The sequence below is a fragment of the Anopheles nili genome, chromosome 2 (assembly GCF_943737925.1).
Source record: "Anopheles nili chromosome 2, idAnoNiliSN_F5_01, whole genome shotgun sequence".
NCBI lineage: Eukaryota > Metazoa > Arthropoda > Insecta > Diptera > Culicidae > Anopheles > Anopheles nili.
In genome coordinates this window covers 45,635,555-45,660,921 of record NC_071291.1, presented here as the reverse complement: position 1 = coordinate 45,660,921, position 25,367 = coordinate 45,635,555, and the positions used below count along the sequence as shown (strand labels likewise).

At 47.4% G+C, this 25,367-nt stretch overlaps 1 protein-coding gene across 1 annotated transcript in view; it reads left to right on the top strand.

Annotated features, from left to right (window-relative positions):
* LOC128724089 (protein amalgam) overlaps window positions 1–25,367 on the top strand; it is a 64,295-nt gene that overhangs the window by 13,512 nt on the left and 25,416 nt on the right. Inside the window, exon 3 of the mRNA XM_053817856.1 lies at window positions 15,502–15,702. Within this exon, the coding sequence (XP_053673831.1) occupies window positions 15,502–15,702 (201 nt within the window). The remainder of the gene's footprint in view (window positions 1–15,501; window positions 15,703–25,367) is intronic.

The window sequence follows — 25,367 nt, the reverse complement described above, 5'->3', positions numbered from 1 at the left end:
GAGCCCTCGTAGCCAATTCCCGTCACGTAGCGAATCGACAAAAACGGTTTTACATGCCAGCGTCGTTAAATATAGCCACAATTCGCACGCATCGCCCTATCGATCCGTTGACGCGGGAAATGGCCAGACGGGAGCAAAAAAAAAGAAAATAAAAAGATCCCGCACACTTCCGGCTCACACTCTCTCGTGCTCTTTTTTTTTTGTGTGTGCTTTTTTTCGCCTTTGGCAGGACACGACTCGCACGCAAACCGAAACAAGCGATGAAATGATCCGTGACCGCGGATAGCAGTGCCGTGCGGGCAGATTGCTGACAATCGCGAGCGAACGGCAAAAGTTGTACCGTCAGCAAGCGCGCCAAGCCAGCCACCCTTGGGAAAAAGGGCTTCTTTTTGTGGTGGGGTGTTTTTTTTTGTGTGTGTCTGTCCATGGTCAATGCCGGGCCACACGTGGGGCACGTTCTTTCTGTGAGGTGGGCGATAGAGAGAGAGAGAAAAAAACAAACCACTCTCTGGTGACTGGCCCTTGGATCTTGGTAAATGGGAAATATATTACGCCAGTGAAGGCCCACGTGCCAGCCGGATGTGTGTGTGTGTATGTGCTTTTTCGGCGTGAGCACAGGCCATTCAGGACGTGGTGGACGAAAAGAACACAGTCGAAAAGAACATCAACGAGCAAGCGAAAATGGAGGATGGCACCTTGTCGTTATTGAAACAACAGGTACTGTGTCCGATCGGTCGCAGCTCAGGAAGCACTTTGGCCGTGGATTGTCATACGAACCGTGTCCATCCGTGAATGGGAAGTGTGTGTGTGGATCGCATTGCTGCAAATGCACCGAAAGAACGCATCGCCATTCGTAACTCTTCTTTCCGTTCGAGGGAAAACGACACTTTGCAGTCGGAAGAGATCACGCGGAAATGAAGCATAATGGCAGTAAGCGGTTTCCCCCATTAACACCTTGCGATGGACGATTGTCCAGGGCGTTGGTATTTCGATGTTTTTGATGAGTTCTTTAATCGTCCGCTAAGAGACGTTAGTAGATTGCTATAGTTTTGTGAGTATTAAACGATGGTATTGGGCGTGATATATAAGTGAAATATTGCTTAGTAAATAATATATTTGTAGGCAATAAAGAAACCATTTAATGAATTAAGGCCTCTTTTTCTGTTGTGTTGATAAACATAATTCGAATATGTTACTGTAATATGTAAAAGGTTTTGCTCGATTGCTTGACGGTCGCCATTGTCGGACGGCAACATAACGTGTCGGCGTGGTTCGGTCGCTCGATCGATCACAATACCTATGGCAGAAGATTTTGATCGTCCAGGCGATCATTGGAAATCTAGAAGTGATTTTCCATTCTAAATCGTTGGAGATTTTTAGGCCTTACCTTGAGTAGGGGGACACTTCAAGCTCGTGAATTGAAACACAAAATGTTAGGTTTGCTTTCTGCTAAGAATCACTTTATACTTAAACATTATTTTAATATACCCAACTTATTTATGAACATACTAAATTTTGTATCACAATAGTAATGAATGTTATGTTTTGCGAGCGGGAACAACCCCGTTTTGATTGGCTTGAGCAAAATGCTTATCTGGCTTTTTGTCTAGGAGCCTACCGTAGGGTTTGCGGATATAGTGCTTTTCCTTGAGTAGGTTAGTGTGCCACTTTACATTATTGTATTGATCATCTATTTTGCATTCTTTGATTGAATGTGGGACACGGTGTGTTCGCGAAGTGATTCAAGCTTAATGTGCTTCAGTAGTGTAAGAGTCTTCATTAAAGTCGGGTATTTACCAGACATTACTTATTAGAAATATCAGAACCTCTACATATGGTTCAGAATTCAGCTTTATTGATTACAACTCCCACATCAATCGACATACCCCACGAACATTTGGTGGGGCTACAAAATCGATCCTAGATGGGCACAAAGGCACATTTGTTTGTTTTCCACGCTTTTGGTACGCGGATGGTACACGGGGCTCTTTCAAGTTCGTGTTGGAAATTATATTTTCCCTTCGTTGCGCGATAACCAACGCATAGACGAGTTTAATCGTCATTCCATCTATCCATCCGTCGTTACGGCTTCCCCCCCGAAAAAATCATGCCCATCACCGTCGGGGTGAGTAGCGTGCCTTGGTAGCGTACCCTTGCGCCAAGTCTGGCTCACATGGCTCGCGCGGTTTCGAAGGAATTCATAAACCGAAACGACGAAAGCATTTCGTCGGCCACGCACTGGAAGTTCGCAGGAATCTCGCGAACTTAATATATAAATAATGATGATAAACGACGGTAGTTTTTCCTACCACTCTACCCCGGGCTTTCCACAACCAACGGAGTCGTTGCCCTTCGCAACTCGAGTTCGGCCGATTTCCAGAAGGTAAACCATACTGACGAACCTTTACCTTACCGTCGTACCTTCACCGGTATGTCGCGAGCGCCAGCACCAGCGCCCGAAAAAGTCGTTTAGTAAAGACGGAAATGTTTTTTGATGATTTATGAACCGAAATTGTAAAGTTGCCCCATGCATCTCCCGCTAACTAACTCCCACATGCCTGCCAACGGAACGGGGAGGAGGTTTTTTCTTGTCTCGCTCTTTCCCATTTAATGAGCCAATCGGAATCGCACCGAGAATGACTTCGGGCTCACGCCCAGCCCCGGAAACGTCGAATGCCAAATGACATTTCATCGGGTTCTCCGTGTCCGTGTACGGGCGCAAGGATGAAGGCAAACCACAATAAACTCGTGAAACACCGCTCCGGCATGGCTCAGCGCTCGTTTGATGTCATTGTCGTGGCGGTCACGGTTTGGCACACATACACACACGCGCAAACAAATGGTAGCAGCTGTGGAGAAGGGCCGGTGGCCAACTTTTGCCTGTCAGATTTGCGATAACACGATACGGTGGCTGATTTTATTGTCCACGTGGCACATATTTTCTTCCCATTCTTCTTGGTTTTTTGTTGGTGCTGTTGTCTTGCCTGCACGAACGGACCGAGAACGCTGGGCCATTTCTTTTATCATTAGGAAATGACATGGAAACTGGAACCGCTCGGTAGCGACGCTTTTCGGGAAATAAGCGAAATCCAAATCATAATCCAAATAAGGGACACACTCCCACTTCGCCACGGCTTCGCCTTGGCAATATTCTTGTCACGCACTCTAGCTCTATTTCCGGCTTGGGCGCGCAGGATTCGGCAGGAAAACAACCGCTGGACCAAGCGGGAAAGCAGGTGAAAAGAAAACCCCACGTCCGGTTCGTCGCACGGGAGCGACACAAATGTTGAACGTTATTTCGGGATCGCCATCGGAGATAAAAGTACGCAGCCTTGTTTGTGGTCACTTCCGGTGATCCGGCGATTGAATCAAATCCACGACCATATCTCGCTTGGCTGCGGTGAAAGTGAACGTGCATCACGAAATGGCGTGTGTTTAAAGTGTGTATACTTTGTTTAATTTATTATTCACGGTTTCTTTCGCCCGGCCCTGTTGCTTTGGCGTTTTGGCGTTTTGAAGTGTGGAACAGACTGGTTTATGTCTCCACTTTGGAGAAGTTTACGTTCGCCGCAGTCACGTGTCTGTTTGTTCCGAGTCGCCGAGGGCTGGCTGCACAATTTGCTACACCTGTCGAATGAGTAACGATTTTCCCCTGGGCCACAATTTAGCTGTTACGCTTCGGTGAGTTCGTCAGGTGGTCCAAAAACTCGAACCACGCACTCGGCAGTGTGTTAATTCATCACACTTCAACGCACTTGCTGCCAATTGACCTGTGCCTTGGTGGAATTCAAACCCTTGCTGGTGCATCACAGAAAGGCTTCATTTTGTCCGGTGGGCCAAACTTCCTTTTTTTTTTGCTAGCAAACACTGCTGAAGAATTCGTCCCGAAGTGTCAGCAGGACTGAGGCCACAGACACCGCACGATGATTGATGCTTCAATCAACGATGACACTCTGCAGGGTCTCGGCTTTAGAACCCAGGTGATGTATTGATGCCTGCACTTTCAGGACGCATTGCATTGTGACTTGGCTTTCTTTGCATTGGCAGGCTGTGTATACATGCATTCTAGCGAGTAGAAATCACACTGGTTCGTTCTTGATCCGTTTAAAAACCGACCAACCGTTTGGGTTTCGTTAAATAAACGCTTCCTTACTCGCCGTACACCATCTTGCGCACTGACACATGGATTCAGCATACTTTGACAGTCACCGTGAATCCGTGCAGACGCCGGAACCAATCATCCATTCAACCGAACGGTGCTGACAGCCCCAAAGAACCCGTAAGCATGTGGCACTTGTTTAGCGCGAACACGGCGCTAGCTGCACCTGGAAAGCGCTCATCATTGTCCCATTTGCCATCGCTAATGGAATCTCTCGTCCTGTTTCGTTCACCACGCGCCGTACGAGGCAAATCGTGAAAAATCAACACCTTTTTCCCGTTGGAAACGCTCAATCATAGCAAGCCGTGGGGGAAAAAAAACAGGACACGCTGTGGGAAATTAATGACAGTTTAATCACGAAATAATTACAGTCTCCATCTCGGCGTCCGCATTCGAAATGGCGATGGTAAAAGGTGGTTACGTGACACGTACCCGATGGTGCCGAGGAACAAACAGAGGAAAAACTGAGCGCGAATAAAGATTTAAGAGAGCGTTCCCGGGGCGTCAGGTGCTGACAAAATAAATTGCAATCTGTTGCAGTTGCATTGTCGCCGGGGATCGGCAAGTAATAAGATCGCACCGTACCGATCGATGCCGGCTAAAGGGCGATGTGATTGATATCTAGCCGTGGTTCTCGCGACGAAACGACATTAGCGCCCCGTGGCAACATCGCTGTCAATTTATGAAGTGCCCTTTTGGAAGTGGTACAAATTACGGAGACACGGATGCATGCGACACGGGTCACTAGTCACCGGATCATTGGGATCGTTTTGCTCGTAATTGTTGCAGCAAACGAGCCATCTCGAACATCAGCAAAGTAATTACTTTTCCCTGCTCGCGAAACCCTCACGGCTACGCGGGAAGTACATTAATTATCGAACGCAGTCATTACCGCCCGTGGGCGAATGACTATTCGAATGATTGCATCCAGCGCTCTCCGAGTGGCTCGATCGAGAACGTCTGCAGCTCGAACGAATTCTCAATCACTGCCATCTGGCTCGAGTGAAAAATCAACATCACCGGAACGAGCTGTTTGCTGTTGTCAGACTTTTTCGCGAAACGTTCAACGCGAGCCCTGCGGCGACCATCTTGAAGGAATCGGGACGATCTCGTCCTGGACGAAGCGCTTTTGTTCGTGCTGGTGACCATTCGAACACGGGTAATTCGCTCGAACAGAACGCAACGCAAATAAAAGAAAACTCCCCCCCCATCCCGGGTGGGATCAAAATCAACCCTCGCGTCAGCTCCGGCGAAAGTCGCACCTCATAAATTATGCTGAAAAATGCCACCGGGGATTCGTCCTTTCCTGGTATCCTGGTTCATCCGCAAATCGGTTCTCCGATCGCTACCGATCAATAATCTGGCGAAAAGTTTTGCTCGCACCTTATTAACCGGGTGCGAGGTACCACACACCACCGGGTTGGGGCGTGGGATTTGGCCGCGCGAAAGCGATTTACGAGGGCCGTCCATTTTAGCCGCCGGTGGTAAGCGTGGTTGCCAATATAAGCATCGGTAGGACGCTTTACGGCGAGTCAATCGCTCGTGGGGAGATGAAGCAAAAAAAAAACCCACGATAAACTGGTGGGAAATTCTTCTCGGCCGCAAAACTTGGGCGAAAAGTTTTCTCCCTTTGCCTTGCTTGTGCAATGTCGTCCTGCGTCCTTCGCGTTCGAGGAAGAAGCATCGCGGTCTCGCCGGAAGCAAAATCGGAACTCTCGCTTCGACCACGCGATGGAAGGTGTTGCTTGGGAGAAGCGTATCCTTGCAGGAGGATCCTTCGGATGGGTGGAAAAGTTTGTTTACGCCCGTCGACCTGCCACCGCTAAGCAGCTTAAAGAGACGTTTATCCAAAGCTATTTTTAATGAAACGGAAGAATGGTACCTGTTCGGTGTTGGTGGACGAACCCGACCAGGATGGCCAGGGAAAACTGCCCTGCGGAAAAGCACAATAATGCAAGCGGGCTGATATTAAAATACGGAACTCATGAAATGCAACGGGAGGAGTTTTTTTTTTCGTGTGTGTGGTGGTTAGGGTGAACAGAAACAAGTGAACTTTTCCATCGCTGGACGTTGCTTCCTTTCTTAGTGATCCTCGTCTGGGGATAAAGGACCTCGCACACGCCACGCCGGGTCAATCGCAATCGACTAACAGCTCGATTTTGGTATTCCGTCGTGCAAAACCTACCGCTACTCGTTATTGGCCAACCTTTTTTGAACATTTGGGATCCCGAAACGAGGTGAAAATAGAAATAAAAACTCATTAAGTCGAATTTATTCGAGCAGCACGAGCGCACGTTTCGTGCGCAAAGACGACAAAAGTATCCTAACCCTGGTGTTTGGTCCTGGCTCCGATGGCATGTTCGGCCGGTTTCTGGTAATTACCGGTTTTTCGCGATCACCATGGGAATGGGAAAGCGTCTTTCCCGCGTGGGCAAGCAAAAGTGGTTGGTAAAAACCACCAGCCACCGCTGGAGTGAGAAAGAACGAAAAAAAAAAGCTCAACTGAAGGAAGTTGCGTGCGTGCCAGTGTCACAGTCCCAGACACGGAGGGCACACACATATATTTTTCGATGGAACAGAGTTGCCACCGTATGTTGCAGCTTCGGATGCTTGCGAAGTTTTGTGGTGGGAAAGTAGAAAAGTTTCTCCGGTGGTGCCACAGCAAAAATGTCACCGATCGCGAGACGCCCGCCGCACACAACAGATGGGCTTAAGTGTGCTTCCTGAGATTGGTCACAACGGTAAGGTCGTCGAGGAAAACCTTCCCATGGTGACCCACCACCGACCATCGCCGACTCCCGGTGTTTCATCATCATTCTTTCACACAACCGGCCGAGCTAAAATAGAGACAGTCGATTTTCTTCACCCTCTCACCAGCCGGCGAAGCTCACGGAAATGGAGACGCCTGGTGTTGGAAGTGCGAAGGCGCGCAAGATAGCGAGGAGGATATCGAATCCACTGGCGCGGAAAATGCTGCTTCATACTGGGTAGTTTATTCTTTACTTGCGCTTAAAAATGTTACATCTCAAAGTGGGCCCTCGCGGAAAAGAGGGCGAATGGAAAATGAAGCGGTACCGCGTCGCGAGACACATGTTTCCGTGTTCATCAAGCGTGAAATTAGTTTTTTTTTCTTCTCTTCTCTGTCTGTTTTGTTCTGCCCTGGCGTAAGGAATACTTTTTTCTCTCGCCAGTTTGCTCCCATTTCCCACCGGTGCTTTCCAATATCGGGTTTTTGTGGTGTTTTTTTTGTCTTCCTTTTCTTCTATTTACTCGGTCCTAGATGCGCGCGATTGCAGAGATGAGGTGGGCAACAAAAAAGAAAGATATGTACCTTGGGCAAGGTGTGGACAAAGTTTGTTTAAGAACTATTACGCGCTTTTCCTGTCATGCCGGGAGGAGGGAACTAAGTTATTGAAATTATTGAAAAAATGAAATCACAAATTCATTCGTTTCATTTCTTGCAGCTCAAGTGTAGGGTGAAGTTAATATATTATGCACACGGTCTTTTTTTCAATTTTGAGGTAAAATTTTTACAAATGAAAATGCTTTTATCATGTTTACGACACTATGCAAGATTTTTGTGTATATTTCCGGAAAAACAAGATACGAAAAACCGCTTGTTTTGGTTTAAAAATATTTTAGATTTGGTAGAAATACAAATCGAAGGTTATGTTCTAAATCTGTCCAATCACTTTGAATTCAATAAAATCCGAAGTGGTGTACCAATCAAAAAAAGTTTTTACAAAATAAAGTGCTGTTGAATTTGCCCCTCCTATACTAATATCATGCGTATAATGCCCTTACTAAGTAACCACAATTAATATGATTTTGAAAACAACTTACCAGATAATTTGAATAACGCACAATAGTGATAAATGTCTCGAGAAAGTACCCGTCAAACAAATATGGATTGGTAGAACAAATAAAACTGTTGCTAAAAATCCATTATTCCAGTCTGAATGCAGCACTTTCTGCTTGTTAGCCATCTGCTACACAACTGAATTGTATTTATCCGGCGCAATGAAAAACGTAAACCTTCCATTCACATACTGTCCCCTGGGTAATGGAACGCAAAATCCTTTTCACCGCAACAATATCAACGGATGATACGGGAAGGACACAAATCCCTCGACGAAAAGTGTAACCATTTTCATGTGCCGCATGTACGCGTTAAATTAATTGATGTTACATTCACCCACAAACGGGGGAACGATTAAAAACAGCGTCGCTTGAAGGCAGCATGTAGCACCAACGATCGCAGCAATGTAACGCAGGAAAAAGTTAATTCTTTCATCCGCAAAAGCGATTGGAATGCACGGGAAATGCTAACAATTTACGAGAAGTAAACACCCGGCAAACGAATGGTCGTATCGAGTGGAGCAACAATTTCGCTGATACCCAGAATCGACTCTTTAGCAAATACTCACTCACTTCACTGGTTCGTCTTGCTGTGTGTTTCTTATCCTCGAGACAGTTTATTTTTACCGCTTGCCCTCGTCGGTGTTGCAAGCAAAACGACAGCACCTCCCAAAAAGGGCGACAAGCAATCCGAGTCAATTACGATAGCAACTTCGGTACGGGCGAGAGATTTACTACACTGAAGCATGCAAACGTCGGTCTCGGGCCGGTTCACCGTGCCATTGTTCCTGGTTTTTCCCCTCCAAGTTTGAGTGGGAAAACCCAAAGAAAGCGAAGGGTTGATGAAGAAAGTTTCCCTCTGCTAACTCGCCCCGATCCATGCCAGGAAATGGAAGAATTCTCAATGAGGAAGCCCTTCGCATAGAATGCCCCTGTTCGCCTGTTTGTGAGGTTTGTGATAACTCAATCGAGTTTTAATCTGTTTCTGACGGTGTTTCCGGTGCAACGGGGGCAGTATGTGTGTGTCTTTTTTTGTTCGTTTAATGATGATAAGAAATTAAGATAAGTCCCGTGCGTCCCGGACTGAGCGCATTCAAACGACGCGGCTTGAAGCTGTAAACGAACATCGACCAAAAAGGTATTCAAAGGTTGTTCGGTCGATTTTTCCCTCCCCTATCGAGTGGGCGGTCGTAGTATCGGGTAGGAGTTTTCGGTTCGTGTCAAATCGGATTATACATAATAGTTGTCTTGGGCAACATGCATCAAATTCGGACAACCTCGATGCTCGGGGCACGTCCGATGGAAATAAAAATGGGCCGATTCTGCAGCCAATAAATCATCAGCCCCATTATGATAGCGCTAGGCCCTTGCGCTGGGTTAAGAAGGATCTACTTTACGCACACGCACAAACCAAAATGGGGGAAAACCAGCGAAACCGGGTTGGTCATCCCGGTGGTCGGTTGCCAATAGACGCAAATCCTAGCATTGAATGCGAGGCACCGGAGCCTGGGAGGCTACAACGAAAAATCGGATTGTCTGCTCGTCGGAAAATCGTGTCCAGCTTCTAGCTGGCGAAAAAAAGAGGGTTTTGAACCCGATCGGGCACCGTAAGTTGACCTTTTGTTGGGACCCTTTTGGTGTCCCTTGGAAGACACTTCGCATCAGCCGCCTTGTACACCTTTTGCTTGGGTTGAACCTCTCGCAGGAGGCAATCCGTTTTCTAATTTCAACCGAAGATAAGAAGTCCGGTCATGAATCATGATTCAAACCCCTGTGAGATTTTAACCGAGAGAATATTTATCGACTGAACCAAGGTACAACTGGACCCGTGATAACGAACCTAAAAGTATCCATAAATTAATAGGCCTGCTAAAACCCGCTCTGAATGCATGCACTACGCGATAGGGCATGCTGGAACCGGCATCGGTATGGTTGCTATGAATAGTTTATCGCATTGACAAGCGCCGGTAGCCGATTCTGGTCATAACTCAAGCCGACTAAACGGCGTTAACTTTCTTCACACATCGTCTAGTGATAGTTTAATGTAATGTCATGGTTTTCTTAAATGCCCAATAATACTCCCAACTTCACAACTAGCTGTAAAATTGCCAGAAGACAAATTTTGCATCGCAATCTTCGGTCGCAAATGTTGATAACTTATTCGCATCCCAGGGAGCTGAACGACATTTGTAATTATCCTCATTCTCCTCTGGCTAATTAATTCACGGCGTTGCCATTTTTGCACACATGTTGGCATATGCTCGCAAACGTCGTACTCCGATTGACGCTCCGAGAAACAGCCCTAAGAGTATTTCCGCCCCATAATTCTCCCAGCAGCTGCAGTGCCGAGGCAAGCGGCAGAGTAAGAAGATTAGGTGGGCTTTGTTTCAAGCTTTCACGATGCGAGTATCGAAGCAACAATATGTTTACAAGCCAGTGGAGTGCAGAATGGCGAACAGAACTGGCTATTGTTCGTGCTGCGATTAATGAACACTGCGGCATTCCGAGAAGCTCGAGAGTCTGTTCTTGCCAAACACAAGCACAAGCGCCACTGTCGATAATGTCTCGTTTCAAGCACAACAAGCGTCGGCTTCCATCACTCCGGTTCGAGAAGCTGCAGCAGCAGCAGCAGCAGCAGCATATCAATCACCGCATCCAGCTCTTCCAGCGAGGCATTACGTCTTAAGCTCACGAGGATTAGTCGAATCTCAAATTCCTTTTGGCGAGATACAGCCAGACCAGAGATTGTACCAAATTAATCCCATGTCCAGGTGGCCAGATGCTGGGAATAGTTTTAGACGCCACCACAAGGCACCGGTACGCAACGACGGACGCATATGTTTGATCACAGTTCTTCTGCCCTTCGCAGACGCTTGGTGTCCGAATCGTAAGCACCGGTGACCGGAAGACACGACAGGAAGCCTATAAATATGGCCATCAATCGACCATGAAAAGCCTTCCTTTTCAGATGCGGATCAATGCGCGCTGATATCCGTGAAAGATTTACGAAGAACGCCGTTACCGCTCGGAAAAACAATATCCGATTCCAGAGGCTGGGTCTCTCGATCGCCGCAGCATATCCTTCAATAAACACACCGGAACGTGCCGAAAGCAGCGCACGAGAGTGACGAGACAAACCATTAGCTCTGGACGCGATGTCACGTTGTCGGGTCGGGTGCAAAACTTTTACCAGCTGGCGATTCGATTCAATTAAATAAACTCCGAATCGGGCCTATTCTATCCTATCGGGGCAGTTTAGACCACGGAAAGTTAGCGATGCGTATCCGAAGCCCATCCGCGCCCGTTTTAATATGCCCGATAAGTGAGTGGACAAACGGCAAACTTTGCCAGCAGCAACGGCCGAAATAATGGCGCATCTTCATGCCTACGGTGAAGATTATGAGCCCGGCGTTGCGATGTTGCCCTCGGGACAACATATGCGTGTCGCTTAAGCACCACGGCATACGAGAGACGTCTGGTCGTCTGGTTTGTGGCTGAACAAACCGCATATCTTGCCTGCGTCTCGGATGGCAGCTCGTTTTGTGGGAACCTCTTTATGCCTACTGGGCGTTTAGGCGAGCTGGCGGTTCGCCTTTGGCGGTTTGAACAAACAACCAACCAAACCGGACCAACCGGGGGAACCATCGCAAAACCAAAGGCATAAAACTTTCGCTCGGCCAACATCAATTTCGGCGCATTGTAGTGGCCCAACGGAAGAGATAAAAAGTGGAAACGTTTCGTGGAAACGTGGCGCAGCTGGCCGGTGGCGAATGGAAACGTTAAACCGATGACCATCGCTTCAAATTAACGTCCGGAAAGTGTTTCACCCCGAGATTCGGCGGACGCTTTCGTAATGGATGGCGCTGGAGGTTCCGACGTTCCGAACGTTGTCCGTGGCTGGTGAAAGTTTTATTTTCCTGGTCTCGGTGCACAGTGGCGCCCTCTGGTTGTGGAAAGCGCTATTCGCAATTAAATTGTTCGGATTGTTGTTGCTGCATATTTGCCTTCAATTCCTTACTGTGCTTTTGCTCTGTCTATATTTCTTTCACTCTCCCTTACGCGAAGGAATGTTTCATGACGCAAGAAAAAAACGAGAGTCTTCCTCGGTGTGCAAATATCCTTTTTAACTTCTGCAGCAGCTCCAAAACAACATTCTCCACGGAACCGAAACCACTCAAAGCCGCGGTGTGTGTGTGTGTGTGTTTTGGGTGTAAAGTATTATTTCGTTCCGCTGTTTTTTTTTTCCACTCCCAACAAGGCCGACAAAAATTCTAGATTAGTTGGCATTCTTTGAGCGCATTTTGCCACAAATGCGAAAGAAATGGCTTCAAATCTTGCGCGGAAACAAAACTTTCGCTCCGTGCGGTGGGATTCTGCTTCGGTCAACCAATTGCCACGTTATTAAAGTTCGACCAATCGTGTGCCCGCCGCAAGCATCAACCCTGGTGAGTCCTGTTTCGTCAGTGGAACCGACCGGCTGTGTTGCTGCCGCCAAGTGCCATTGAAGGTGGCCAAAAAATGCATTCAAAAACGGGGCACATCAAACACGTCCATCCAACTCGATGCGAAGAAATGAAAAAAGGAACACGAAAGCTCCTTGCGACGGAAGCGGACGCGGACGCGGACCTATTGTTATTATTATGAATATTTTTGAGCACAGCGAGCGAGCAACCGAGATGAAGACGAAATGAAGACTATCGACAACAAAAGGGCGGCAAACTCGACGCTATTCGATTGCTTCAACTGTGGCTCGCGATGCAGTGGCTTGCGAAAGCTCAACCCACCAGCCCGGGAGAAGCCAAAAGTCGAATGGAAAGAAAGTTGCTTTTGTGCGAAATTGGCAAGTCAGTTGGTTGGTGCTCGCGCTGGAGAGTCTTCCCTTCTTTTTCCCATTTTTTTTATATGCCATTCTTTCATCGCACCGTATTATTTTTGTGTGCCTTCCCTCCCACTCGCGCAGTCTTCTGTGTGGTTTATTTTTGAAAATGGAAACTTTTCCAATTTTCTGTCGAATCATAATTTTCCAGTAATTTGGTCGAAAAGTTCCGTTTCCGAACGCTAGGCGAGTTGGACCACCCACCGGCGGCAATCGGCAGCGTGGCATGTTTTAAGGATAAGAGGAATTAGTGCTGTGCGATTTGGCTCGAGCAAATACCTCCACGAAAGGTCTCCACGTAATGCCATGCGAGCACTACTGTGAAGAAGAAGAAGAAGAAGTAGAAAAAAAAACAAGTGCACCAGGAAGCCCTGGAACGCCCTTTGACTAGCGAACGCATGCAGTTCCTGCCGAAGCGAACTTTCAACTCCGTTCCTCGGCTGCTAACTTCCCGCCTAACGCCACACGATGGAATTTTAAGCGGGGGTGGGTAAAAAAAATGTAAAAGAAAACTTCGACAGCACCGACAAATGGAAACCACCACCCCGGGACGCTCGCTGTCCGAAAGCCCACAAAAAGTCGAACGCAAAACCGCAAATGACAATCTGCTAGCATAACGATGCACACACCACATGCACTGCATCTTCCTTCAGTGCGAGTTTTCCCACAATTTTCCGGAACCGCTCAGCCCGCTGACCGAGCCACTGGAAGATTACAGGCAGAGGCCGCGTGGAACCGAATTGGGAGTGTGCAATCCTTTTGAGGATGCACCACACCGAGTTCAACTCCCTGCCGCATTTACCGGGAGAAAGTGTGCTGTTTTTTTTTTGTATTTAGTTCACGCTCCTTATTCTCGCTCGGAACTCCAAATAAAAAAAACAACTAACGTGCAAGTGGCGGGGCTTTTCATGCCGAACCCAAACGAACCCTCCCGGCTGGTGGGTTTAAAAAGACTCATCACAGTGGCGGTAATCTGTTGGTCAAAATTATTAATCCTTGTTTATGTGCGGTACGTCGAGCGAGCTTTGGGGCGTTTTTTTTTTCTTGTCCTTACTCCCATCCTAAGCTTCCGCTAAGCCCCAGACCGCTCGTGAGGAGATGTGGTGAATGCATGCATACCTTTATATCCTTGTTGTTGCGCGGGATTGCTTCCGGTATTTTCCCTATCCCTTGGGCGTCATACGGCGCTCCTCCTACGTAGGTGGTTGTGATGGTATTGAGTGGAAAAAAATAATAAAAAAACAGCCGAGCAAACTTTTTTTCACACCTCTCATATCATCGCAAACGTTTTGTAATTTTCAAACATACAATGAAATGTAATTGAAAAACACGATTATGATAATTAAATTAACACCACTCGATAGCTCGACCACAGTTCGACCATAGTACATGATGATTACGTGGCGTGATGTTTGGTGTTGATTTATTGTGTTGCAATAAATCATAATACTGATGAAAAAGTAATGCGCGGGGGTGTAGATAGTCAATCTGAATTTGTGTTGAGCTTAGAATATTGGAAGGTTAACAAACGTTTTTGAATCACATAAATAAATTTCCACTGCGAAACATTCCAAGTACTGTTTATTAAATTGGTTCGGTTTGTTAAAGAACAAAACAGAGAATGTTTGGAAGTGCGAGTTAGCGTAATAAGCTTGCTTTGAAACAGCGCCTCAAAGTGGCATCCTTGATAAAAATAAATAAACTTAAAAATGAATAATTAACGCGGAATGCCAGCATAGCCTTGAAACAAGTCAAGGAATGTATTTGAGTGTCGTTTCAAATGGGTGCTCGTTAAGTACAAAGCCTAGAAAAAACGCGTGTTTAAGGTGTTTGAAATCATTAGCCTCTACGCCAACAGCCCCATTGAGTCATATACATATAAGACTCAACCACGTCCTATGTCACATGACAGAGATCTCGCAAATGGAAGTAGCTCCACTTTGCACGCTTTTGCGAGTGCACAAAACCCACTCGTCAACCAAACCAAGCCGCCTTTTGACAACCACTAGAAGCATTTCGTTAAGCAGTCTGGGACCTGCCCCAAAAAACACCCCGGAAGAGAGAGAGAGAGCGAGATAATGTGCCTCACGCCTACCAACCGTAATCTAATTACGATACTAAAATTCATCATGCCACGGCCTACGGAGTCGCGGAATCCGAGGTACCGGTGGTACGCATATGGTGACTAAGTGTCCGGGAAACTTCCGGGTGGTGTTTGAAGGGCAAATTAAATGCTCGTAATTTTTCTTCCAATCGTGACGACTCAAGAACTGTGCAAAGTACCCACTCGCGGTAGCGCGAAACTCGCACAAATGTCAACCAAGGTTTCGACATCCATTAAAAATCCGTTTAAGCTCGTGCGTTCACGTCTCCACTCCACATTATGAGTACCGAAACCACACCGGTTCGGAGGGTGAGTTTCGCCTTGCAGGCGCCTTCTAGATCGTCACCAAACTCCCACCAGAGCACACTTGGATGGAATATCAATTGCCGTTGTGGCAGCAGCGGCTGGCTGGGAAAAACGAAGCCAACACTCTGCGGGTTTGCTGGCGCGGCAACATAAATCTTATTAATTATCGTCTCACGCTCTTCTTTCTCTGTTTTGCAGGAACGTTGGTGCTGCTCTGGCGACGGGGTTCGAATGTGCTCACCGCTTCCCAGCTAATGGTAACCCGAGACGAGCGGATACGGCTTGTCAACGGGTACAATCTCGAGATCTCCGAGCTGGAACCGCAGGATGCCGGTGACTACGTCTGTCAGATCAGCGACAAGGTCAACAAGGACCAGGTGCACACGGTGGAAATTCTCGGTAAGTTTTTGACGGCTCTCGTCGGCGTAATTTATCGCCACACGCGCCTTGGCGGAACCACGGCGCGATCGCGAAGCAATGAGGAAAATTGTAATTTTAGCGTCATCGTTCGACCACAGCCGTACCATGTACCAAATACCACCTGTACCATGACGTACCGTGAGGGAGGTCACTCCGTGGGCGACTCCATGATTGAAAGCTTGTTAGCGTTAGCGGTGGACGGACTCGACATTTGCCCTTAAAACCCAGGTGGCGATAGGAGACGATGGTGGAGCGAAAAAGTTACATCCTTTAAGCAGGTCGAAAGTTCCTCTGCTTGATTTAATTTAAACGAATGTTTGACGGCGTGCCTGGCACACGCACTGGGAACTAACGGAATGCACCCTCGAATCAGAAGGGAGTGTTTTTGAGAGATTGGTTCCGGGTTGGTCGAGTTCTCGAGTACACCACGGCGATGAAAGGTTGTTGGTTTTCAGTTTGTAATAAGTTTTCCTCCTTCGCTCACTGATGCATGTGCGAGCAGCTGGAAAAAGGGGGCGATGGTGTTGGATGGCTTCGAAAGTTACCCAGGAAGCATAACCGGTTACGTCGAAACAGCCCCATTCCGGTCACACGTGATGACGGGTTGTGCTTTAAATAGATTCCTTGCTAGACCGCTACGCCTCAATGATCTGTAATTGATTTGGGGTCATGATTTTAACCTACCGTTGGAAGGCATCGTGCAATGCATGAATATTTCTCGTCCCTTAAAGTCTCATCGCAGTTCATGGGAACATTTTCGGGCGTTCGAATCACTGAAATAGGACACGATCTACGGCTGCAATTGCTTCACTTGCGAATGATGGATTTTTCCCACTCCGACGGCTGTTTATACGCCTAAGTTTAGGACTCCTGCATGCGAACCAAGCAGCGTGATAACTTGAGGAAACCCTTTATGAGAGTTACTCCATCGAAATCGTAAACTTTCGTATAACGGCAGGGAAGTCTGCAAACGACGGTTCATAACTTTTTGGAAAGATAAACTAAGGTTTTACTTTTGCACAAAACTAACACTCTCAAAATGCCTTAACTCAGCTGGGTGGAGTTGTGCGGATTAGTAAAAGTCGGTTGTATTCAAAGCATCTGCCAAGAATCATATGCATCTACAAATACTAGCTCGGACTGCTTGGTGTAATGGACGACCATGGAGTGCGGAACATTTGTAAGAAAAGTCAAAACATTTCAAAATGTTTGAGCGGACGTTATGATAATATCTGGTTTCGTAACATTGTCTCATACTGCATACGGGCACAAAAGCAGCAAGCTTATTGAAAATGTGCAAAAACAGAAAAAACGGACATTATACATATGAATATATTTCATATTTCCCATAGATCAAGGCCTGCAGAAGTGTATCAGCAAACATGCAGGGAATTTGGTTCGTCATTCAAACGACATCCATCACAGTTCGGTGAACATTGGCAGCACCGTGAAGCATTAGCCCGTTATTAATTATGAAACTCTGAGTAAAATTTTAAATAGAACAAAGTGTCGTTCCATAAAACAAGTTTCCATGGAAAATGGTTTAATTTGTGTTGGTTCAATCCACGCTACCCTCTTTACAAACTCATGTTAAAATGGAAATGAAAAACAAACCCCAATATTCGGTCATTGAACGGTGCATCGTGAGCTCGCTTTCTAGGAATTCGGGCCTGGCAGCATGATTCGAACATATCAAAGCACAGCTAGAATCATCTGTTGGTGGTTTTCTGATCAAAAAAAATATGCACCACCACTAGTGCGTTTAATAGTACCACGTTTTCTACGAATTCGCTTAAAGCCGTACGAGTATTCGACGAAGAAAAAAAAAAGGATTCCTTCGCTCCACCGACCGGTGATGATCCGCGGAAGCGAAACGGTGCAACGATATATTTACACACTACCGGAAACTCTCATTTCTTTTGCCTCGCAGTGCGGTCTGGTGGCACAGTAGCATCCCCGCAGGTGAGCTAGGCCTCGGGAGGGTTCATAAAGTGTTCATAAGACGACTCTTATGCTCGAGCTTCGGGTCGTTTCCATTTCTCTGTCTCCCTTTCATCTGTAATGATGATGAGATGAGAAGAAACCGTCAATATGCTTCGCACTTTCCGCAGTGCCCGGTGGCGCTAGGCGACTAGGTACCACCACAATCATTGCGCATCAAATTCCTTTCCTACGGGGAACCGTTTCGTTGAGTAAACATGCATGAAAAGAAATTGAAGCTACACGATGTCGGAACCACCGGCGGTAGGGACAAAAAAAAACCCCATGCGTTGCTCGTGCGGATGCGGTCCATTCCTTCCTTTGGCCGCCAGATTGAGGTGTGTAAGGTAGTTGAACCTATCCGACCGGCTCGAACGCCGGAAAAGCTGCTGTAAACGATAGTGTTGTTTCCTTTTCGGATCCATTTCCATCGCCGGATCGTCGTCGTCTTGGCCACAGTCTGGACACCAACGTGCGGGCTCGATGGAATCGTTTGCTTAGCCGGTCGAATGAATGAATAGCGGGAAAAACAAATTGGCTGGTGGCTGTTTGCATCGAAGAAGAGCGTTTGGTACGAAGCCGCTACTGCTTTCAAACTTCATTTGAAACCCAAACTTCCATGTCGCTTCCATGTCCTGCCGCAACCTGCCTCCCTTCGGCCAGGTACACTAGGTCTAGAACTTCAATTTGATGTCCGCTGCCTGACGTCATCATTTGAGCATGGGACTATTTTTCGCTCCACTGCACATCCGCGCACCATTCCCAGTTTAGTCCATCGCTGTTGGCCCTTCGTTTTGCTGGTGGGACGTCTACTTGCTTTTCAATCGTACTCAACCCACCCACTCACCCACCCACACACACACAGGACAGATGCAAATACGTACACGTATGCTTTTCAATCATAACTACCGTACCCAGCGGTGCGCGCGCCCGCACTGGAGGGCAAATATTGTTGAATGAATCTCGCGCTTCAATCATCATCGTCAGCGCCCCCTTTGGAACGCGGGTTAAATGTGGCGGAAAATGAGAGCACGGTTATGGTGCAGGCGGCAGTGACGACGACGACGACGACGGCGGGTTCGGTTTATATTGAAATAACTCAAATTCATTCCACAACCCCACCAGACCGTGAAGCCATCGTCAGGCGGTGGCGCTGTGGAGAAGGCTGCATTTTTATTTATCAAACCAAGCGCGCGGACACATTCCCACCTGTACCATGTGTCGTTGGGGGTGGTGGTGGTGGAATTTTTTTCCACTTTCTCTATCTCTCTCTCTCTCTCACTCATTCACTTCATCTCTTGCTTGAATTCACCGTTCAAAAAAGGGAGCTCTTTTTTGAACGGGCTGCTGCGATGTGCTGATGCCAGGTGGGTTAGGATTTTCGAGCAGATTTCCACCAACGTTCCAACCTGGCTAATGCTGGCATGTTCTCTTTCACAATCAATCAGCGCAAGGAGGCGATAAACGACGCGAGTGTGGTGTACGTTTTTTTTTTTTTCACAATAAAAGCGAATATTCCTCACTCTCGCTCGCTTTCTGCATACCACGCGCAAGCGAAATATGTGCGGCGATCAGACCCGTTGATGTAAGGAGAAGCGAATAGAACGGCACAAAGTAATGAACCGTGGGTATGCTAAAGTGAGCAGGGTTTTTTTTTTGGTTGGGTAGGATTAAAAAAGTTTCAATTGATTTATTATTCTTTTCTCTCACTTGAACGCCCGGCATGATGGAACAGGGCAGGGATGAGTAACTCGTTGATTTGGGGCGGGTCGAAATTGTATTAGCAAAAGTACGGTTTTCTGCAAAGATGCAAAAAGATGCAATATGCAACTGTACAATAAGCGATTTTACTCAACTGCACGAGTTGTGATTTTACGCTGAAAATTTGCAGTCGATCTGCTAAATGAATGCATGCCGTTTGTTTGAGGTTGTTCAGCCCTGGTAGAAAATGTGTTTTTTTTCTTCGATCATACCATAACCTTAGAATAGCAAACACTTTCCGTCTGCTTCAAACTGACGATTCTACGAGCACGCTTTTGGTTAGCTGCTCAGCTGATGCCGTTTCGCTGGAGAGTGATTTTTCCATCCTTCCACAAGACAGATGCACTTGTGCAGAAAGCTGTTTAAAGTTTCAGCCAGCAAAAAAATCCATTTCTAGTTATTTTACACGAGTGGCTCTTTTTTTTCGCTTCAACTCCAAACACAGAGTTTTGATAATGTTCCAGAGCGATTCGTAGCACCTTGGGTGCTTTGTTACCCGTCGCTAATCGCTTCTAGCGTTCCAAAATTCACGCTATCACTATGATACTGGCAGTATTGTTTGCAGCATTTTTGAGTGAAAAGACGACAACGTGAATTCGACAAAATAATAAATTGCCCTCCGCGAAAGTCAAACAATCGAGCCCAGGTGCACTTTTTTTTCTTTTACTGAACGCTCGGTATTTGCTGTTTGCACTTCTCGCACGCAATCATCTGATGAGCAAGCGTTATTCATTAATTTTTAATTAACATGCGTGAAATTAAATCAACGCATGCCAGTCGGGCTGTCGGGTCTGGGGCCGTTTACGCCCACTTTCGATTTGGCATAATTGGCCGCATTTTCCAAGCTCCGGCCTCGCGCAACGAGTGCATTTAACATTGTTGATGAGAAATGGGAGGGGACGTTCTGCTTGATTGCAGAACGATAAAACCAACCACCGATAAACGAGATCGATCGCAATTTCCAATTGCAAAAAGTTCGAAATCAAACCAACCGACGCTTTAACCCCACAGTCACGTAACGGCTCCGAGAATTGTGTTCATACCTCGCCACGTGAACGAAAGAAAAGCCAACCAAAATTCCACTTCTTTGTTGTTCCCACCATTAACAACAGCAAAAAAAAAACTTCCTCGCCCACTTACTTCCCTGTACGAGGTTCTCCCGCACGGGGCACGAAGATTGCACCGGTAATCACACAAATTATGGTCCCACACAAAACATAATCGTCCGCGGCAATCGGTCATGTCGGGTCCGTATCCGACCAAAACCCAATGGTGTGGGTGGACGGAACTTTTCCCTGCAGGCACATACACACACACACACACACACGAGTGCTCTCAAAAATACGATCAGAAAATGGATTGCTTCCAAAATAGCGCACCGGCGGATGGAAGAAGGAAAATTCGCTCCAATTTCCGTCCCGCTCCTGGGGCCTTATTTTTTCTCCCCCCATCCGTGGTGGAATTGGTCACATCGGAATCGCCACAGAATTAGATATGAAGCTAATCCCTTTTTCTGTTGTCCCACAAATTGTTGCTCCCGCATTCCACCGAAGCCACCGATCACACGTACGAGCAGCCACCAGGCGCCTCCATCGGGGCACGCCAGCTCGAGCCGTTGGCTGTAAGTTTCGTAGTTTTGCGGCTCAACCGGCGTTCCTGCGGTTTGGGTTGTTTTGGTTGAAGCCTGGAGGGCGGGAATGACCTTCCCTTTGCCCAGGGAAATCGCTCCCGACGGTCCGCCCGTCGCTTGCAGGGATATTAAATGTTTTGTGCTATTTACACCAGAAGAAAATGAAAGAAATTGAACATTTTCTTTTGACCACGGTGGCGCTTGTCGGATAGTGGCTGTGTATGTGTGTGTTACTTTTTCTTCTTCTTCTTCACTGCTTTTTCAGCTTGCCTGCCCTCGCTTGAATGGTTTACCCTGCGATATGAGCACGCTCGTTGCGCAGTACGCGACCACGTTTGTATCACTTCACAGCAGCACACATACATACACACATACAGCATCTGTTTCGTACGAGCCCATTCCGGTGTACAATCATGTGGTAGAGCACCGGATGGAACCCTTCTCCCCAGCGTCGACATAGTTGGGCTGACTTTCGGTGTTGTTAGCCCCGGACGGGAGAAAAGTTCTCGTGATGTTTGATACACTTTCACCAGTTTGTGGCCCATCCGTCGTCGAGGTCCATGGCCCATGGCTCACGACAAAGAAAAGCGTCTACCCCGAAAAGCGTGAAACTTAAACCCACCCGAAGGAATGAACGAGCTGGGACACATGGCATTCGTAGCGACCATGCCGCATCCGGTTCCGTTCGGTTTTCTCACGTGACGCTCAGCTCGGCGAAACATCTTGAGCGTCATTTGGCTGACACCAGGATTCCCAGCCAGAAACCCACCGAGTTCCGTCTTTCCGCTGCGACAAGGCGATGTCCTTCCTTCCTTCCCTAGCAGCACGGACCGGATTGAAGTTTTTAATAATTTATAAAGTTCCTCGCAACAACGGAGAGCAAAACATCGCCCGATGGCAGTTTTCCGTGATGGGGGCTCCGTTTTTGGATGGGGCCTTGTTCCGCGCTTGTTTTCCACGTACCCCACGCAAATCATTCGCCCAACGAGATGAGGTCGTGTATTTATCCACACTGAAGGTGCTTTGATCGGGCTTGAAGCGACGACCAGTCGGGCACGTCTTCATAACCAGCACAAAGACACACCGGACGATCGTCTTCGTTGGGCCCCCTGCTTTTTGTCGTCCGGAGGGTGTGCATTGTCGTCCGGAAATCCGCTTCACGCCCCTTTGACGAGTTTTTCCTCCATCCAAAGCTAGCCTTTTGCATCGGCGCACGAATTGGACCAATTTTTCCTTCGATTTTCCACCCAACTCTCGACGTGTCGACAAAGGGTTGAATTTTGTATCGCCATTTGGTTGACCATTGATTTCGTGTTGCCTGATTTCATCCACGACCACCACCGTGTGCTCCACCTAAAAAGGCTTTAAGCCGCTTTTGCTTTTCACGTTCCGGTTCCGCTTTCCCAAGGCGCACGGTCTGAAAGGGCACCACCCATGGCAGACGAACGAAACGATAGCGCACGTAACCATCTTCCACCATGGTGCCGTCCATGCCGTCCAGTGGGGTGGTCAGTTAGCTGGTCAGGCTGGCAAAATGACATAAACACAGGCACGTGGCCAGCTCCACCGGGCCATTCAACACAGCATAAACACACAAATTGCATCCAGCGCCAAGGATGCGGTTTGGAAAAGTTGTTCCTACCCTAGCTGTGTTGAGCTCGAGCAACCATTCGGACGGTCATTATTTAGGGGGCTTTTGCGAGGGTCCGGCCGGAAATGAAAAGTACATGTGTAAAATGGTGGTACATAATTCATAATTTACAATTTCACCGCCCTCCAGCCTGCCAGTGGGTGGAAAAAGCCACCAAGAAACACGGTCGGGGACTAATCTCGGGAATAGTTTTGGCTTTTCTGGTCGATGATCGTGTAACGAGTGTGGTGGATGGTGGGTTGCTGAAAAAAAGGAGGAAGAGGAAAAAAATAATATGACCACCCAACTATTCGTGTGCACGATGCAATGCACGCCCCGGAGGCAGCTTAGCTTGAGCTGGCCATGCGAGAAATGTGGCCCGATTGAGCAAGAACAATTTCCCCACCCGTTGTGGGTTGAGGCGAATAATATACGAAAATGAAGAAAAGTGGACTGCCGGGTTGGACGTCCAGCCAACACGTTCCGAGGACCTTGCATCGTCCTTCGTCCTTCATCCTTGAGCCCACACACGAAACCGGTGTTGGGAGGTTGGGATGGGTTTTTTGGTAGATGATGTTTTAAATTGAATGCTGTTTTCTTGCCGTCGGCTCGAGCGCACACGATGGCAGGATTTTCCCGCATTTGACAGGGTGCAGCAAGCGTGCGTGCGCGCAGGGCTGGATCGCCGGGTTTCCCGTTTGGTGGATTGGCCATTGCATTGAGTGAACTTTCTGGGCTGCACACGGAGACGCTTTCCACTCTTTTTCGCTTGCTCGTGCGGGTAAATGAAGTGGAAGTTTATTAATAAGCTTTTTTCTTTTGCTGCTTTTGCTCTGACAGGCGGGCAAAAGCGCGCTGCAATCGCGAGCATTTGTGAGCAAATTCCCATCGCTCACTCGCCTCCCGGCCACGTTGAAGCGTGAGAAGAATGGATGTTGGTGGGAATTCTTTCGAATCGAATAGCCTGATTGGGCGTGGAACAACGTTTTTCTAAAACCGAATCATCACAACGATGGGTTGAATTTTAACACCTTAAGCGTCGCGTCATCTTAAAAAGTGTGTGACGGTAAAATTTTCCAACAGGCCATGTCACTCTTTTTTGGGTGACGACAAAAACGCTTGGGTTTAAAATGCATGAGTATTTAGAATAGCTATTATTCTAAATCATCAAATTTATAATCAAACAGAAATTCGAATGAACGTAAAGAAAGCCAAAAAAGAATTAGAGCCGGTGCAACCGTGACCATGACATATGGGCGAGAAACGCTTAAATTGTGACATTCTGGGGATTTTCCTAAAAAAACGCTTGACACGAAAGGTGTTAATAGACGTTTGCAAGGAGTCTGGATAATGCCGTTAAACCCGTTCCCATATAGATTGATTTGGAACGGCGCATTGCCAGCATAACAAGTGATATGCGAAAAGATTTACACGTTCTCCAGGCCACAATTATTCACACAGAATGCTTCACCGTACGGTGGCCATTTTGTATCACCTGGCGGCGAATCTGTCGTTCAGGCAATGGATGGCGCAAAAAAAACTATAAAACGACGACGACCGTACATTGGTCGCAAAAAAAAAGAAGCCGATGTGCGGTTTGCACTCACCGCGACAGCCATTATAATAGCTATCATATTAGTTTTAATAAAATTTTATGCAAATTTTCGCGTCAAATTTATGTGTCTCACCCACCACCCCGTTCGTTGCCCCGTGTGTGCTTCTGAAGTGCTTCACCAGCGTTTGAAGCACTCGCATGAGTACGTACTTTGCGCTATAACGAGTAAATGATAGCCCCTCACCGGCTCGAGATGGTGAGTCTCGCGGACTTGACTGTAGAACGCGACGTAGCGCTACTTCTCCTCGTGCACCATCCAATTATTATTCAACCACACACTCCCCAGAACGCCACTTTAGGGCGTAGTGGGTGATGGGTGATTGTCTCCTACGGTTCTCGCAATGATAGCGAGCCTCTCTCGTACGCGATAGTTTTCCCCCATTCGGGTTGGTGCCGGCTCGATGCCGTGGGCGAGTAATAATTTTTAGATTGCTTTATGGCCGTAAGCGGGCGAAATAGATCGTTCCGTTCCGTTTTCGGTGGGGTACGAATTGGGACTAGATTCGTTGAATATTCCAACGCCACCACCATTTTTTTTTGCGGACCCACTACGAGACCGAGAAGGTCTCCCGTTCCCTGTGCGCTCTGAACCGTAGTAAAAAGATGTCAGATAAATTTCCAACCCGTCAGCTTACGGGAACGATTCTAGCTGCCCCGAAAATGGATCCACAGATAGAAAAGCTAAGCACATTGTTGAGCACACACACGTCCTCACGCAAGCGTCTTTTCCCAGGGTGCAACCACGATCTGCTAGTGTGCTCCCACCCACCCACACACACCCACAAAAGGCCACCTTCGAGAGAGCTTTGAGTCTCAATACACACCCTTTGGAATGGAGCGCTAGATGGTACGCCAGGTGATAATATGATTCTAAACATTTAAAATTTCATTATAATCAGAGGTGCCAAACACACATACCCCGGACCGGTTCAAACACCCACACCCACACACACATACGCAGGTGAAAGCTAAAGCCACTCGTAAGCACAGCTTATCCGATTCAGACCCCATCTGATAAATAAGGCACG